The 17,458-nt window shown below is 42.6% G+C and overlaps 1 protein-coding gene across 1 annotated transcript in view; it reads right to left on the bottom strand.

Annotated features, from left to right (window-relative positions):
- Window positions 1-1,556: 1,556 nt before the first annotated feature.
- LOC136287798 (gamma-aminobutyric acid receptor subunit rho-2) overlaps window positions 1,557-17,458 on the bottom strand; it is a 31,277-nt gene continuing 15,375 nt past the window's right edge. The window contains exons 3-9 of the mRNA XM_066180526.1: window positions 16,296-16,363; window positions 12,097-12,320; window positions 8,658-8,740; window positions 7,240-7,380; window positions 6,844-6,996; window positions 6,032-6,228; window positions 1,557-1,865 (exon numbers count right to left, since the gene is read on the bottom strand). Coding sequence (XP_066036623.1) covers window positions 1,557-1,865; window positions 6,032-6,228; window positions 6,844-6,996; window positions 7,240-7,380; window positions 8,658-8,740; window positions 12,097-12,320; window positions 16,296-16,363 — 1,175 coding nt within the window. The remainder of the gene's footprint in view (window positions 1,866-6,031; window positions 6,229-6,843; window positions 6,997-7,239; window positions 7,381-8,657; window positions 8,741-12,096; window positions 12,321-16,295; window positions 16,364-17,458) is intronic.

Below are 17,458 nucleotides of genomic sequence, written 5' to 3'. Positions count from 1 at the left end.
GAGACAAGTGGCAGGCTGGGCAATCCTACCCCTCAGACACTGTCCTTCCTCTTCTTGCCAGCAATTTCAGGGCTGTGGTTTCTTACTTTCATGACCAAAGACAAAAGTCCATTCATTTTAGTTATTAACATGTGTGATTAAAAGAGAACATGGTTGTTTATTTTAGCTTCTATCATCAATTTTGTTTCTACTAAATCAATGCCATCATCAGCTTGACTTAGGCAGCAATATTTGAAGCACAAGGGAAAACCTGGGTATTGTTGACAGCAAAGAGTTGACATTTGTCTGCTACTTTCTACATCCCCTGAGGTTTAGGATGTATGAATTCCTGCTGTGGTAAGCAGAAAATTTCAGCTGCTGACAAATAATTACGGTTAAGTAAATTTTTTTTTTGATGGTTAAGTTTTTTTGTTTGCTTTTTTCTTTATTCTAACCTCAGTCCTGGCTCCTCACTTCAAGCTCTGCCCCCACTGCTCAGCTTCAGCTTGGTAACAAGCGTTTTGATGTACATAATCTTCACAGCAGCCGAAAAGCCATGGTATTTTCTTAAAATAAGGAGCACATAAACCTGAGCATGGCTGTCTTGTTGTTATCACATTTCTGCATTTGGGTCTTGCTGTCAGTGTTAGAAAAGGAAAGGGAGACATCCCGGGATAGGAAAAGAACTGCCAAGCACATAAGCTTGTTACAATGTTGTGCAGCAGCTTCAAAGGACTTAGGTCGACCTTGGACCCACAGTATTATTCTTGGCTATTTAATCTCTGACATGCCTCTGTTTCTGCAGAGAGGTTCTGGCAGACATGTATCCCTTTTGATCCCAAATGCCTGAACATTTGATTGGGAGAGGCACATTGGGATATGCAGTTTGTCTGTGGGCTACACTTTGTAATTTAGTAAAAAACCCCACTGACTCAGACATACCGCCTGTGCTCTGTAACCAGCCCAGCTGATCCTGGGCAGCCAGCTGTCCTAATGGACCTGATGAAGGTCTTATCCAGACAGAAAGCAGAATCTGTACCATTAAAGGTGGTGTTCTTCACAAAACAATGGGGAAAAGTTATGTTTATATGCCTAGGAAAAAACAAAAGAATTTTCTCAAAAGTAGAGGAAAGTGCTCATTCAGTTTCCTTACAGGAGAAGCACTGTCCAGGCCTCCCTGCACAAATTGCATTTATTTAATTCCTTAGAGCTCACATGAGCACTGTCTTTGGTTGTCCATTGCACAGCAGGCACCACCAGCATGGCCAGCCCCAAACGAGCATCCAGCACCTTTTGGGTGTATGGTGGACACGTATTTTCAAGTATGAGAAATGGCATGTGTCATAAAGCAAATGGTAGCAAGAGGGTGGGCTGGAAACCAACCAGCACAGCAAGTTCCTCCATGAGGCCTGCACATGGAATTGCCTCCTGGAGGATGTGTCCTCCCATTTATCCTTCAAAGAAGCAATAAAATAATCAGGTTGCTAGCTTTGTGTCCAGATTAGACAAAAAAAAAGTACCAACAAAAGAGTGTTTCATAGACGTCCTCTGATTCAGTTACTGCTGTGCCAGCATGCTTAGCTAAAGACAGACCAATATATCAAATTAAAAAATATATAGGTGCCTGGAAATATTAATCTTGAATATTTGTCTATTGCATGAGTGTTCTGGATGATGCGCAAGCCCACATGGCCCTTCAGGCCTCTCTTCCTTGATGAATTAGATTCATTGCTCATAGCTAAATGCACAACCATCTTTTCTGGTTTTTCTTCTTCTGGTACCATCTGGTTTCTCGTATACCCTGCCAGGCTGTTGGCATCAGATTCACTGTAGTTTCCATCCAGCATCATGGTTTTCGAGTGAGGTATTCCACATGAACACGAAAACTAAGGACATAAACAAGAAATACATTTGAATGTTGGAAAAACATGTAAGCAATGGAAATTATGCCTTTCTATTAACAGACGGCTTGTAAACAGTTGAGTTCAAAATTTTGCCTGAGATATTTTAAGTTTCTGTTTGAACAAAAAAGTTTGTGGGTTTTTTGTTTGTTTGTTTGTTTGTTTGTTTGTTTTGGGGTTTTTGTTTGGTTTTTTGGGTTTTTTTGTTTTGATTTGTTTTTTGGTTGTGGTTTGTTTTGGGGGTTTTTTTTGCTTGTTTTCAAAAGGAAGAAACAGGGTTTATCTCCACTGCTTGAAAAAGCAGCTTCAGAAAAGATTAGAAAAATGCTTTAGCAGACATATAGTGTAAGCAAAAGGTTTTCTTAGGTAGCTGTTGTTTAGCCTTACTGTCTTGAGATTCCTTATTAGTCCTTCTTTGTGTTTATAAATGTTCATGGACAAGATGCAGTTTAATCTGTGGAAATGGCTTATGCAGTACATGTTATGGGAAGAAAAGGGCCAAGTTCTGGTTTTACCAATACACATGCTTTCTTCATAAATCTGATTTTAAACCAAGCAGAGGAGGAGCTAAAAGCATAATGTAAAATCCCAGCTCTGTTGGAGCTAACAGCAAAGCTTATATTGACTTCAGCAGCACCAGCATGCATCCCTCAAGTCTAAAAGAATCCTATGCATGCAGATAGAATTTTGAATAGGAAATGCAGTCTTCGATCATTCAAGACCTTCAGTTTTCCTGCCTCAGCAATATGGATTATGTATTTGCATGCAATGAAAATGGACTCCAAAACATCCTTTCTGCTAGGTGTTCCTGTCTCTGATTTTCCACAGACCAATTTCCTTGCCCAATAATACTCCACCAACTTTGATGCATGGGTTTTCCAAGAACTTGTTTCCAAGGATATGTTCAGCTAAAACAAATGTATATATCTGAATACATATATATGTAAAAATGTATATAACATCAATATGTAATATTCAGGATGCCATTGGAAAACCCTGCAGTCAAGGCCTTTCCTTCAAATTATTTAAACAGATCACATTTCTTATTGACAACCTTAAAATCAACTTAAGGATTGTGTTCTGTGTTCTTGGCATAACCAAAAGATTTGGTATCAGCAGGTTATGTTCAGGAAAACATGACAAGTTAGTAGCCTGCCTAGTTCACTTTTTTTTGAGCACTCCACGAGTACAACTGAACATCAATTGGGTTTTAAGACATACTTTATTCTAAGCAGGCACACTTTGAAAAACCCACACCCCAAAATTAACAAAACCAAACCAAAACAGAACAAAACTGGAGTGCACCTCCCCAGAAAGAACTGCTGTGATTTAACCCCAGCTGACAAATAACTATCATGCAGTCACTCACTCAGCCCACTTTCCCCTCTGAACTCCAGAGGGTTGTGGAGAAGAATCAGATTTAAAACTTGTAGAGTGAGATAAGAACAATTTAATAATTGAAATGTGTTCTATGGTGTGGAATATCCCTTTGACTCATTTGGGCCACCTGTCCTGGTCATGTTCCCTCCCAGCTTTTTTTTGTTTACCTCCTCACTGGCAGGGCATGAGACAAAAAAACATCCTTGACTCAGGATAAACACAATTTATCAACAACATCAGTGTGTTACAACATTATTCTCACATTGAATAGAAAAAACACAGCACAGTACCAGCCACTGAAAAGAAACTAACTCTATGCCAGCCAAAATCAGAATAATACCAAACAACGAAAAAAAACACAGGGGAGAATTGCACATCAGGCTCTTTATCATGAACTGACAAGTCCAAGAGATGGTGGCTGGGTGTGAAGGACAGCAGTTACAATAACAAGTTAATTGCTGCAGGACTCAGCAGAAAAAGCAATTCTGCAGATTTACTGTCAGGCCCCAGGTCAAATTACAGTTCCCATGGCTTCACGCACGTATGATGACAGCCACCTCTATGGACAAGAGAGCCTGACGTGCTAGAAATCCACCTCCACAGAACCTAAAATTACACTCATCCTCACACAGGCACGTACACGCAGAGGTGCAGTACATAATTTCACCCTGCAGGACTTTCAGCCTATGACTACAATAATAATTCGAAGACTGCCAAAGAGCCTCCTTGGACATGGGAATGCAGCTGACAATACTATTAAAGTGTCAGAAAGGTCTCTGGCCTCTCTCAGACCAGCAAGCACTGAAAAGTTCCCAGGTGGGAACTGGGAGTAAGCATGGGGCCACAGACCTTTTGCCGCAGGCATTTCACAGCAGCTCCTGTGATCTTGAGGGGGAGAAGGTTTAGTTTTCAATACTGCGTGTCTTTGTCCCTGGCACATTTAATTTCTTAATGTAGGCATAACATAGAGCTCTCTTTTGAGTACCTTACATGTTTGTACTGGAACTTTTGGAGTCTTTCATAGGGGAGCAGCACTGGCTGACAAGATCTACATTTACTATGAGAAATGTCTCTTCTCCTTCTTCAAGTGCTTCTTCCTCAAATAATGCTATTTATTGTCTCTGTTCCCATTTCCCCTACTGAAGAATAATATTGTCACATACTGAAGACTGGGTACAATATTTTCCCTTGTGTAGTAAAAAGGCATTTGCTGAATATAGAATTCAATGTACAAGACTCAATAAAGAGCAGATTTATGATATAAATAACAAGCTACACCATCACTGGATGTGGCAAAATGTTCCAGAAAACTTAGCAGAAAATTAACAAACCTTCTTAAGTTCATTTTATCCCCCCAGTACAGTTAAAAATAAAGGAGAAGTGTTTTCATCTTAAAAAAATACTGGTTTGTTCTAGGCAAGTCAAACATGGCAAGGATGTTTCTTGTTATTTCCCATGACCTGCCAAGACACCATATTCTTTGGACATGAGATGCCTGAGCAGGGCTGGCTAAAATCCCACAGACCACTGCTCACGTGCAGCAAGTCAGACACACTGGAGTCACTGTGCTTGCACAGAGCATCTCTACCTTTTGTTGCAGAGAACTGCTGGGCCCCAGGTGGGGACTGGAAGGGGCATAGATAAATTAAGATACTCAGAACCTGTTCGAGCAACTTTCCAGAATCATAATGCTGTTGAGAAGGCCTTGAAGAGAGGTAAAATTTCATCACAGGAGTCTGGTAAATGTATCCAACTGGGGTTTTTTACTGTATCTAATTACATTTTTTTTACAGTACGTCAACTGAGAAAGGTGCTATGCTGCTATGGGGCTTGTGCTGTTCAAGAAAGTCATAGGAAGAAAAGGAAGGGGAAGAGAAGGATGTGCAAAACCAAAAGAGTAGTTCATAGAGGGAAATAGCATGCTTAAATTGTATGAAAGATGATGTCTGCATTGGCATTTCCAACAAGCTTATACTAATTTCTCCAGGAGTCAAAGACAGTAGGTTACCAGTATTACGAGTAGAGTACTAATGCAGTGAGTTCCTGCTGGGAAGAAAGAAATTAAAACATGGTGATGTCCTGGGTATATGGGCAGTGGAAAAAAATTTAGTCCCAAGCCTTAGCGTTCAAAAGGCAATGGTGCTTTGTTTAATCACAAAGATGAGCCTAGAGGTCTGTAGGATTCCTCAGGCTGGAAAGGACTTCAGGGCATCTCTAGTCCTATATTCTACTTATAGCAGGGCCAAGATGCTCAGGATGTATCAGGTCTTGAACCACTCCAGGGATGTAGGATAAGACCTTTCATAGCACATTAAGAAGTACAAGCATGAACTTGGCTGACTGTTGTTTGTACTTGGTGCACCTCCACCATTACATCCATTAAATCCAGTTTCCAGAGTAAAGTTGCCTATAGAGGGAGGAAACTAATTTGTGCCAAATAACACCTTTAGCTTACTAAACAAGAATTGTGGCAGCTGCAGCAAAGTATCAGATTTTTTACTTTCCCCTTTTGCCATTCCCTCACATTTCCAGGCTGAGCTCTTTCCCAGTTCAGATCACACTCTCTTCTCTGATGTTTCTATGAAGATCCATAAGATCAAATCCTGTTTTTCTGGGTTAGCAATTCAGCCTGAGGTGGAGTGGTCTAAACAGACCCAATTACACACACGGTTGTCAATGTTTTCCCATTAACAGACAGTCAATATAAAGACCAGATCAGCTGTAAGGGAAAAAAAAAGGAATAAGTGCATGACAAAAGTGTTTCTTCTCACCCTCTCCCGCAGTTTCCTCTCCTTCCGCTCTTGCACCGTTGTCAGGTAATTCACGGCTGCGTATTCCAACACTGAGAGGAAGACAAACACAAAACTGACCCACAGGTAAATGTCCACTGCTTTGATGTAGGAAACACGAGGCATGGAGGCATTCACCCCAGTGATGATCGTGGACATGGTCAGCACGGTGGTTATCCCTGGAAAGAACCAAGAGAAAGAAATGTTATTGACTGATACAGTCCATAAGGGTTTTTGTCTCTAGAAGAACAGAAATTATGGTCTACATGATGCTCTAAAAGATGTTCAGTATGAAATAAATGTGTGTAAAGTATCTCTTCTGCTACTGTAGAATTGTTCCCCTGCCTACATTTTTTGCTCATGATGGGTTGAGTTTTGAAGAGCAATGGAGCAGTCAACATTTTGCATTTAACAAACAGAATTTAACTCCCTCCTTGAACTCCAGGGTTTAAACACAATGTTGTTATAACATATTTTTACACACCTAATCCTAAGATCAGGTCTGCTAAGGCCAGTAGTCACAAGGACTCCTGTTTCCTAGCTGTACCATTCTGTGTTACAGCTTCATTTTAAAGACCACAACACTTTCTGTCCTGAGCTACATATAAGTGAGGAAGACTAAGTGATGAAGGACTTAAGACAAAGTGCAAGTTATACATTATAGCAATCATCAGATAAAACCACCATTTGCTCCACAATATCTTTAACTGTCAAAATGAACAGTTCCCTTTCCTGCCAAAACATTCACATGCAAAGCTTTCCACACAGCCATGGCTTGTTGCAGTTGCTCTCACCCAAAGAGACTCTGGCAGGAACTGCTCGTCGGTCGATCCAGAAGGACACCCAGGACAACATGACCATGAGAGTGGCAGGGAAGTAAGTTTGGAGCAAGAAGAAAAAGATGTGGCGACGTAAAGTGAAATTTATGTAGAGTCGATTGTACCAACCTTTGAGAAAGGAGGAAAGCCAGAATCAGTGAGAACAGCCGGGATAGTGGGTGCAGAGAGACAAGAGCTTTCTTTGGTTCTTTTTTTTCTAAGATTAGTAAAACAAGAAAATGAGCTTTCAAACAGACTGACTGTTAATGTGTGGAGACTACACTTCAGTGACATAATCCCAAGAGCCCCCTCAAAAGCACTTAATACATTATTAGATTTAAAAAATAGTATGATATCAGGAAAAGTCAATACCTGTGCTACTGTAGAAAGCCAGTCTTGATGTGGTGTGGAATTTTTGTATCAAAAACTGAGACAAAGAAATTTTTTCATCAGTTTTCAGAGATTCATTCCCATTTTTCCAATACAGCATCAAATCTTCATCAGTGTAAGCATCTTAGGGAAAAAAGAAATACAATGTCATGCGACTTTGGTTTAGAGGTTCAACAAACGTTAATAGATCCAGTCTTTGGCATGAACTAATGCCACAAGTAAGTTTGCCAACAGCAAGGGAGTTCAAAAGATCTTGCCATATAATATATGTCATATAATATATATTATATACTGTGACAACAACAAAAATCCAGATTCAAGATTCAAGAAAACAAATCCTCTTTTTACTTCTCATTGAAATGACAGTTATAATGGCACTCTTCTGAACCTCACAGACTAAAAATAGATAATAGCTCAGGAAATAGTCATGGGTAAAACACTTTAATTTAGAGAAAGGAGAAAACATGGACACTTCAAACTATCTTAGAATGATAAAAGCAAAAGGGACAGGTGAGAAGCAAAATTCCACAAATATGTTAAAAGTGTAAATGAAAAACATATAAAATTTGTGCACTAAGTAACAGGAATGGGGAATGAGAAGAGGGTTATCAAGATCATCAGGGACAGGAGCACATGGCTTAGGGACAAGAGGCTGGGGGATCAGGGCTTGTTCAGCTGGAGAAGAGCAGTCTGTGGTGGGGTCCAGCTGCTGCCCTGCTGACCTTCATGGAGAAGGTGGCAGCAGCCTTTTCCCAGATGCTTTGACAAAATGGAGAAAGAAAGGACAAGAGGCAAGGGATTCTAGTGTCAGCAAAGGATTATTCCCAAGCAGGTAAAAGGAAACATTTTCAGCATCAGGGCTGTCAGATATTTGAGCATGTTGCAGAGAACAGTTGTGGAGCCTGAATTACCTTGCTCAACTGGACACAGCCCCAAGCAACCCATCACTAAGAGCTCCCTGCTCTCAGCAGGGTACTGGAGTAGCTGACCTCAAGGTTAGTGAAAATTACCCTCTGATTCTGATTCTGTTTTTTTTGCAGAGGAACATTCAGTTAAATAGCTGGGAGGACCTCAAAACAAGCAGATGTTAATCCTGCTGTATACTGGAGAAAGTCTGCAAAAATCTTGCTGTTCACATTACTTTCTCCACCAAAGAAGCTGAGCCCAGATCACAGTGTTTGCAGGATCAGGATTATGTCATAGGATATTTTCCTTGCAAATTCCGGTCTTGCAGCCCAAGGACTAGATACACAATACTGCTGCATCAATAGGACTCCCAGTTACGCTGATGAACTATTTTTTCAGGCTCTAAAATAGACAGTATTCTGAAACATGTCCAGTGAAATGTTTGTACAGCCAGCCACAGAGCGCATCTATCTAGAAACACAGATACAACATACAGCTTTCCAGCTCCAGAGAACATGTCTGAGAGTCCAGGGGGAAGTGGCTGAAGTCCATGTTGCACATTGCTGTCACTGTGACCCTAGAAATTGAAAACAGGAAAAGCTCGTTTCTATGAGGAGCAATCAAGAAAGAATGTCACTGCAGATAATTATTTAGCAGCTTTTAAGCCAGAAATATTTCATGATGTTGGCAAAAAATCCACAGGAAAATGCCTACCAATTCTCCATGTTCAAGCTAGATGGATTATACACAGAAACTCCAAAGAAAATTGTAAATTCAATAGCTATCAAGGAACTCAAGCATTATCTTGGACATTACATTAATGTTGGTACAGATATTTCCACTGTGTTTTATATCCAGCTACTTGCCTACAAGACTACAATGTAAAGTAACTTTACCATTTACATTTGACTATTCCCTTATGTGCAGTTTAATTAAGGTTTCCACATTTCCCCCATTGCTCAGTTCCCTCCACAGTCACCCCCAGAATCACCCAAACCTGAGGACTATGATCATCCTTTTCACAAGCCACAAAATTCCTTCAGTACATATATTATTAGGGCAAAAGCAGTTTCTTACAGCTCTCAATAAACTCTTTTAATCTGAGAGGTGTTTTTCTGGGGCAGGTGTTGTAAAATGGGTGCAGCTGGTTTTCAGCAAGTGAGATTTGCTTCTGTTAAGTTTTTGACTTGGCTAAAATGCTGCAGCAATCATAGCTCCCGTTTTCAAACTAGTCCAGTTGTGCACAATGTTACATAAGAAATTTTCCAGTGGGTCAGTGAACTTTCTCTTGCAGATGGATTTGCAGTGGAGCTTCCGATTTAGGAGGGGCAAATCAGCTGTGACTCATCATTTCAGAGGCCAACTTACGCGGGCTATGACCATTTTCTAGATTCGTTGCAGACGTCGATAAAGAACTTTTCCTCTGTTCCAGGGATTATGATCCAAATCCTACCCTGACCTACGTACTTGTCACCCCTGAAAGGCACATGCTGTTCATTTTGACTATAAACTGGAGCAAAATGTTGACGTTTGAGCAAAATTTAAAGAACGTTTTTGGGGATATGCTCCTGAAGGTATCCTGCAACAATGACATCCCCTAACTGTACACTTTGTCAAAGTGCAGCATTAAGCATTGGATAACTCAGTCTCACAAAGTGTGTTACTTTCTTTTCTCAGCATCACCTGAACTGTGGCACAGCCTGTGGTCAATAACAGTTTGTTAGTCAGGGGCAAAACAGAAACTGGGCACATCAATATGATATTCCTCAGTTAGAATGCGGGGTCCAGGTGACTTTGAAGGCCCAAGGCCCAAAACAGGAATGGAATGTTCCCCAGTCCAGCGTCAATCCCATGCAGACATCTCAAGATATCTGAGGATATCTGAGGACCAGCACCACTGGACACCCATGCTTTTTCAGCTGGATATTGGTCTGAGTGTTCTAAACACCACCAGGCCCAAATGCCATAGAGATTTTCTTTCTCCCTGGCTTTTATGTATCAAATTATCAATTTAGCTCTTGTGCAATCAGCTGTGGTTAACTCACAGACTCCTCTCTTGAGGTTTACATTAAAAAGTCACATCACCTCCTCAACAGATCACAGAAGTAAACTTAATAGAAAACCTTTCCCAGTTTTTGAAAATCATTTTACCATAGATGAAGTCAGTAAGTTCCAGAAAGATCCTAGAACAGAAATCTTTGGCTACAAAATATTCAAAGGTCACTGTAAACTGAGAGCATGTTTTCTGTCCTGGGGAAATATCCGTTCTTTTGGGCTCATAAGCTTTTCTCCTCTGGCAGTGTGTTTTTCTCCGCTTCTCTTTTTTTCATTCTTCTGAAAGTAATTAAATCTGCTGGGATGCTGATGTGAGCAGCCATAAAGGTGGTTTGGTTAGAAGGGGAAACTACTGAGCAAAAAACCTGTCTGATGAAAAATATGGACAGAGAAAGGCTTGCCAACCTGGGAACAAGACAAATCCTTGAGAAGCACAGCTGGCCTCTTTGACATGCAGATAGGGTACCTAGAAACTGGAGACATCCTGAAATACCATCAATAACTGCCAAAAAAAAAGGTGATTTAACAGGCATTTTATTGTCAGAAAAGGTATCTTGAAAATAAAAAAGGGTCTGAGAGAACAGAAAACATCATTATCTATTGGCTGTCACAGGTGAAAAATAAAAATTACCAGCATGTATTGCCTGTTCAAAGTGGTGGCATCCTACACTCTCTTATCTCTCTGGATATAAGGAGGCCATAATTTTTATCCAAAAATGAAGACTTCCCCTGAGACCTTTCCATGCTGCACATACTTTTCTGTTCCCTAGAAGGCTGAATTCAGTGCATGAACTTTCTACCAGCTCTTGGACACCTGCCAAGGACACCTGGCTGACTCCACACCCTATGACTCAGAGCATCTCTGAAACGAGACTCTGCTGTCTCACTGGTCCCCTCTGAGCCCACTTTGGAGGCTGTTTCAGTTTGTCCTTCCATGGGTTGGATGATTTGGGTCACTTGATGGTGGTATCACTTGATATCAGTACTGTGCGCCCACACAAGAAACCTGTCCTAAGTGTACCTGAGGGTATACTGTGGATGAGTTGCTCCACCAATGTAACCTATAACAGTAAATATCCTGGTTAGTTATTGGCTGTTGCCACATGATTGATGGATGCTAAATTATTGATTGCTGGTAGTAACTTGCAATAATGTGATATGGATATATAGTCACTTTATTAATCACGGGTGTAGTTGCCAGTGGTGATTTTGTGGTAGTTTACATGCTAGTGGTGATTTTTGTGGTATTTTTGATAATCTGTAATAAGGTAGAGAAGTTTAGAGGATTAAGCCTCCATGTCCTTGTGTATTACAGAATGCTGCAAACCCACAGTCACTATCTGTGTACACCCACAGGATGGATAACCCTTCAGGTCACGACAGGCATCCCTCAGGATTCTTCCAGCCAACAAATCTACTAGAAAACCAGGATGTCTTTAATACTGCCATTTCAGCTTCAATAAACATAAACATTAACATCAACAGGAAAGCACCACAACTAAAAAAAAATCTAGGCAAACAAGAGGGAAAATAGGATAATTGTAGAGGTCACCATCTGGTATATCAGCTGCTTCCAGTTTAATCACACACTGACCCTGGGATGTACATTCCTGCTTGACTAAGCCCTCCACTGACTGCAAAGAGTTGGGGGCATGCTTCCCCCAGGAGGAGATTATCCTGTTACTGCCCACAGCATGGTTTCTCAGAGTTTCCTGCAAAGCATTTTGTACTGGATATTCTGGAAACAGGGCTCTGCATCAGCAGCGGGAGTAGCAGGATTGGCAGTAGCAATCCTGGCGATCATGAAAGTCAAGCCCAGAGCAAACCTGGCAGCAAAGGCCCAGGGGATGCTCAGGGGAAGCAGGGCTGCTCTGTTACCTCATGCTGTAGAGGACGTGCCCATCGGGGAACACCCGCAGCATGATGTTGTCCGTGGTGGTATCATGGATGAAAGACCTCTTGGAATGCACGAAGAAGACATCAGGGACCCAGATCTTCTTCACCAGCCTGCCATCAAAGGTCATGCTCTTGTTGTTGGTGCTGGGAAACGAGAGACGCTCATCCTTCCAGTAGTGCCTTAAGTACAAGGTCATAGTGAAATCCTTCAAAAAAGGGAAGAGAGGTCTGTCAGTGCTGCACTCCACAACTAGGACACACCAGAAAGAACACTCACTCCCACCAGATAGATGAGATGTCTTCACTCCTGATTCTTTCCTAGGTAAATGCTCTCTATCAGCAGATTTTCCTGACAAAATAATTTCAGCCAAAACAAAGCATAGCCAACTAATGAATTCATTACAGTACCCACTAATGTTCAGTCCCAAACGGGATATAAATATGCCCCAAGAGAAGCAACGCCCTGCAGAAATGATTCTTCAATTCTGGCAAAAATTATCTTACAGGACTATGGCAGCAACAGGATGATAAAGAGGAAAATCTGAAAGTTAGCTTAAGGGTCAAGCTAAACATTAGGCAATTTATCCCCAAAAGGACTAAATTGTTGCAAACAGCAACCAAGTGAGGGAACTGTGTTTCCTACCATATAAGTGTGTAAAGAATGGTCCCTTTAAGGCTTATTTATGGGCAGGATCTTCAGTCACACAAAGGAAAACGTGTTTGTTGATCCCAACCTGCTGCTGCTTTTAGAGCTGAATCTACTCTCACACTGAGAGATCAAATACACTTTATTTTCTTTATATTCCCAATTAAGCAAGTGATGGGAGCTGCAGCTGCCAAGCCTGAGCAGGCAGCTACACAGGCCAGGGTCTCTCCATAACCATGTGGCAACCAGTTTCTCAAACCACAACCAATCAGTTTAGTGACAGTGACAATCAGTTACTCTGACTCTCTGCTTCAAAGGGCTGTCTCGCAGCAGCCTTGCATTGCCAGCAGGGTTTTCATTAATTTGTCAAAGAAAGCTCCAGTGCCAGTCCTCACCTTGCTGCCTGGCACAGTACAGAGCTGGCCAGACAGCTACCTCTCTGACCATGGCAGAGATTGGCCAGAGGTACACTTCGGCTCACCCACCTGAAGGTCCCCACCTTATCAGGCTGGTCCCAGCCTCCCTCACTGCTCATCCCAGGGATGATGCCAGCTCCTTTTCCCTACTGGACACTGGCCACCTTCCCCTTATATCTATAGTCCCAAAGAAACACTTCCAGCAACTACTGCCACTGGCAGAGCTTAGCCTAGCTAGAAGAGTCAGCCTCAGGGGCTGGACACAAGCACACCAGTTTGACCAGAGCTGGGAAAAAGGAAACCAAGGAAGAGGCACAATTGCTGCTTTCTTAGGAGTCAGTACAAGTTATGGTAGAAATCAAAAAAGGAGTAAAGAGGAGCTTGGCTATTCAGGGTCACCAGTTGCCTGGCCATGACATGAGACAGAGGGACATGGGGCTCCAGGAGAGGACTATCATTGTCGTGGTTTAACTCCAGCCAGCAGCTCAGTACAACACAGACACTTGCTCACTCCTCTCTCCCACGACCTCCAGCCAATGGGATGGGGAGTAGACTCAAAAGAAGTTGACCTGAGATAAAAGCAGTTTAATAATTTAAATAAATAGTAATAAGAAGAGTAATGAAAAGGAAGACGAAAAGGGAGAGTGGGGCAAAGCTCCAGAAAAACAAGTGATGCACCATACAGTTGCTGACAGATGCTCAGCCTGCCCTCCAGCAGTGATCAGTCCCTCCCAGCCAACTCCCCCCATTTATGCACTGGGCATGATGTTCTGTAGCGCAGAATATCCCTTTGGCCAGTTCAGGTCAGCTGTCCTGGCCATGCTCCCTCCTGGCTTCTTGTGCCCCTCCTCACTGGCAGAAGAGGAGACAATGAAAGTCCTTGACTCAGGGTAAGCACTGCAGAGCCACAACTAAAACACTGTGTTACCAGTATCATTCTCATACTAAATCCAAAACCAGCACTGCACCAGCTACTAAGAAGAAAATTAGCTCTATCCCAGCCAAAACCAGGACAGCCAGGCAGCCTGAGGCTGTGGCTGCAAAATGCCTCTGGGCAGCTCCATCATCAGAGCATTGGGGAACAGGGACCATCAGCCAGGTACCCTCAGTTTTGCTTACAGCTACTGCAGAGGAGGGGGAAGAGACTGCCTGAAGGCACAGTACAGGAAGGAACTCACTGCTTTCCAGGCCACCCCTTTCCCTGTCCAACCAGACAGGAGCTTCTCATCTTTCACCTTCAGCCCCTTTCTCTCCAAACAGCCAACACAGTGGCCTCTGCAATGGCCAACTCTCCTCTCTCTCTAATGGCCAGCACCAAATGCTGCAAACACAGAGACAAAGTGGCAGCTGACAACAGCTTCTAAGTATAAAATCCAACCTAAGGAGGCTTTTCCATGGCATGATTCAAAAGAGGCAGTGTGCTGACAGCTTGTTCCTTTCTGACCAGCACACACACTATTTACAAGCAAGAAAAGGAGTTTATTTCAGCACTCACAAATAGAAAAGTCCCTTGGAAAACAAGGTTTTACAGCAGATTGGGAGAATGATAGTACCTGCCAGAGGCACAGCCAGTGAGTCTACCCAAGTACTTCAATTTTGGCAGCATATTTCACGTTTGTTCCATGCTCCAGGCAGCCTCAGGAGTGTGTCCTGCCACAGCAGCAGCCCATGCACATCAACCAGACAGGCACTGGTTTTAAATCCACATGCTTTAAACAGTCCCTGGCTGCTCTCACTGTCACGCACAGTCTGGCAGACACAGTTGTGGGTGGTGATGCTTCAGTATGGTCCTTCTTTGGGCACCAGGTGCCTGCTCAAGCAGTGATAGGTAAGGTCTGCCCAACCCAGGGTACCTGATTTTCAGGGCCACTTCAGAGCAGTTTGAAACAAGCCCTGCCTGCAGCTCTGCCCTGCCTGCACTGGGGGGACAAGGAGGGCGCCCTGCTGCAGGCACAGCCAGCCCCAGTCTGCTGCCATGCAAAGAGGTTACTGTCCACTCTCCTCCCTGCAAACACCCATGCTGGGACAGTCTACTGGGAAAGACACACCAACATAACTCAGACTGAGGTAAGAGAACGTTCTCTCCCCCCCAAATATATGTCAGCAAAACTGCAGAAAGTACTTGTCATGAGGTGGGAAGAAAGGAACTATCAACAGTCAAGGGAGAGAACTGACCTCGAAGACTTCTGACAGGCAAGATTTTTGTTGGATCCTGACAGACAGCACTGTGAATATTTACTTGCACTAATTAGGCCTCTTTGCTGCTCTGACATTATCTTGTTATATTAGAGCCCCAGTTCTCCTCCTGGCAGCCATTTCCTGTGCTGACAGCTCCCTCCCACACACCTCACTGCATGCATACCCCCAAATCCTCTCTTTCAATATGCAGGCAGGCAAGCTGCCTGGTTTTAACCACAGAACATAGAATAGTTTGAGTAGGAAAGGACCTTTAAAGGTCATCTAAACCAACCCCTCAAAAATGGGATGAAGATATAAATGCACCACATTAAAAAAACACTCAACCTACAGCTCTTCCTCTGTCTTTATGTTTTGTCTAGACCACAAAAGGTGCACAAGAACAGGGAGGAAAAGGCAGAAAGAGGAAGGAGCTCAGAAGCTTCCTCTTTTCGTCTATGTTCCCTATTCCACTTCTATTTCAAGTGTTTTTATTCCATTTCTTACAATTAAAAAAAAAAATCACCATGAAACAACCCAAAACCAAACAGCAAAGCATGTGTGGGCACTCATGTGTATTGAACGGTTCCCTATGGAAGGAAACTCCTGCAGCAAGCACAGCTTATATGAATTTTACCATATAGCTTCAAACCTTCATATGCAGCTGCTTTTATTTTTAGTTGCGAAAGGTCTTTCACAGCACTGATTATTCTCCTATTCAAGGTCTCTTTTCTCTTCATGCTTTTAATCTTCATCTGGAGGTAGAGAGGTAAGACTTTGATCACCTGGTTTTGTGAAGCCTTTGGTTCTGATTATCAGCCTCTTTGAATTTCAGAGATGCTGCTATTACTTTTATCTGACCAATGATTACAGGCCCACAGGTTTCAAGTCAGAAGGTCTTTTTATGACTAGAAGTAACTGAGGCTTAGAAGAGGATTACGTACCATGTCAACCTCAGAAATACTGTCCAAGCTTTCAACTTGCACATCCACCCCAACAGGAATCGCAGGGCCTGGAAGAGAATGAGATTTACATATGTAAATAAATGTTCTTTCATATAATCTGCATTTAATTTGCACTTCTAAGGTGACATGCAAACATTTCCGAGCTTATGTTGTACATTTCTGTCAATGGTTCTTCAGAAGGAGGCTGGGAAAAGAGTGAAGAACCACATAAGTGCCCTTTTGAAACACTGAATTATCTTCTCCTTTCCATATGCTGCAATGTTGACACTTTGCCAGTTGATCCAGAGCTTGGATGAAACATTTGTCTGTGTTTTCAAAAACTGAGCCATGCAATCTTAAATTTTAGGTCTTTAGGAATAAATTTAGCCCCAAGGACAGGGGACTGAGATGAAGACACAGCAAGCAAACCTCTTCCTTGGAGGTTTATAATTTTTTACCAACAAGGCAAGCCACATTAAACCTAAGAGCTCACTGGTGATAGTTTTCCACAGTAGATTTAAAATTAGCAACCAAAGAGTTCACAAAGAGTAAACGAGCAGAAAACATCCCATAATGAATGCACATTCCTCTATTACTAGAAAATCTGTATCAAAACTTCACTATAGACTGCTGCTCGTTAATGACCAGGACCTGCTCAGATGACTCGAGATCCCCATATTGTACCCCCATGCAGCTTTTCCCACCTTCTGGTGATAAGTGCCTACTGAGACAAGCACACCAAGCATCACCCAGCAGGGTAGCTCAGCAGGAACTGCTGAGGAGCAGTCCAGGTGGATCCAGTGTTGCCTGGTGCTCTCAGTGTGGCAGTGGGTCTCACAGATGACCCTGTCCAGGGCGTGTCTCCAGCCTGGGCACTGTCAGTGACACAGACGATGCCAAAGGAAGCAGAAGCTTGCAGACATGTCTGAGACTTGTCCAGCAGAAATTAATTTTCCTAAGACCATAGTGGCCTCCAGGAAGATTTGAAAAGACTTTTAGCACCTAGATTTTGAACCTGATTAGCAGCCAGATAATTTGTAAGATGCACCACAATCCCTTTGTGGTCTCAGGCCCATATTTGCAGCACCACTAACAGCAGGGCCTGCTGCATGCATACATTTGGCTGGAGTAGCATCTTCCTCAAGACCACGTCGAAGCTCTGA

This window comes from Chamaea fasciata, unplaced genomic scaffold (genome assembly GCF_029207755.1).
Source record: "Chamaea fasciata isolate MVZ Bird 193981 ecotype frontalis unplaced genomic scaffold, bChaFas1.0.hap1 SCAF_3, whole genome shotgun sequence".
Taxonomy (NCBI): Eukaryota; Metazoa; Chordata; class Aves; order Passeriformes; family Sylviidae; genus Chamaea; species Chamaea fasciata.
Note: the sequence above shows the minus strand (reverse complement) of the source record. Positions and strands in the feature narration are given on the sequence as shown.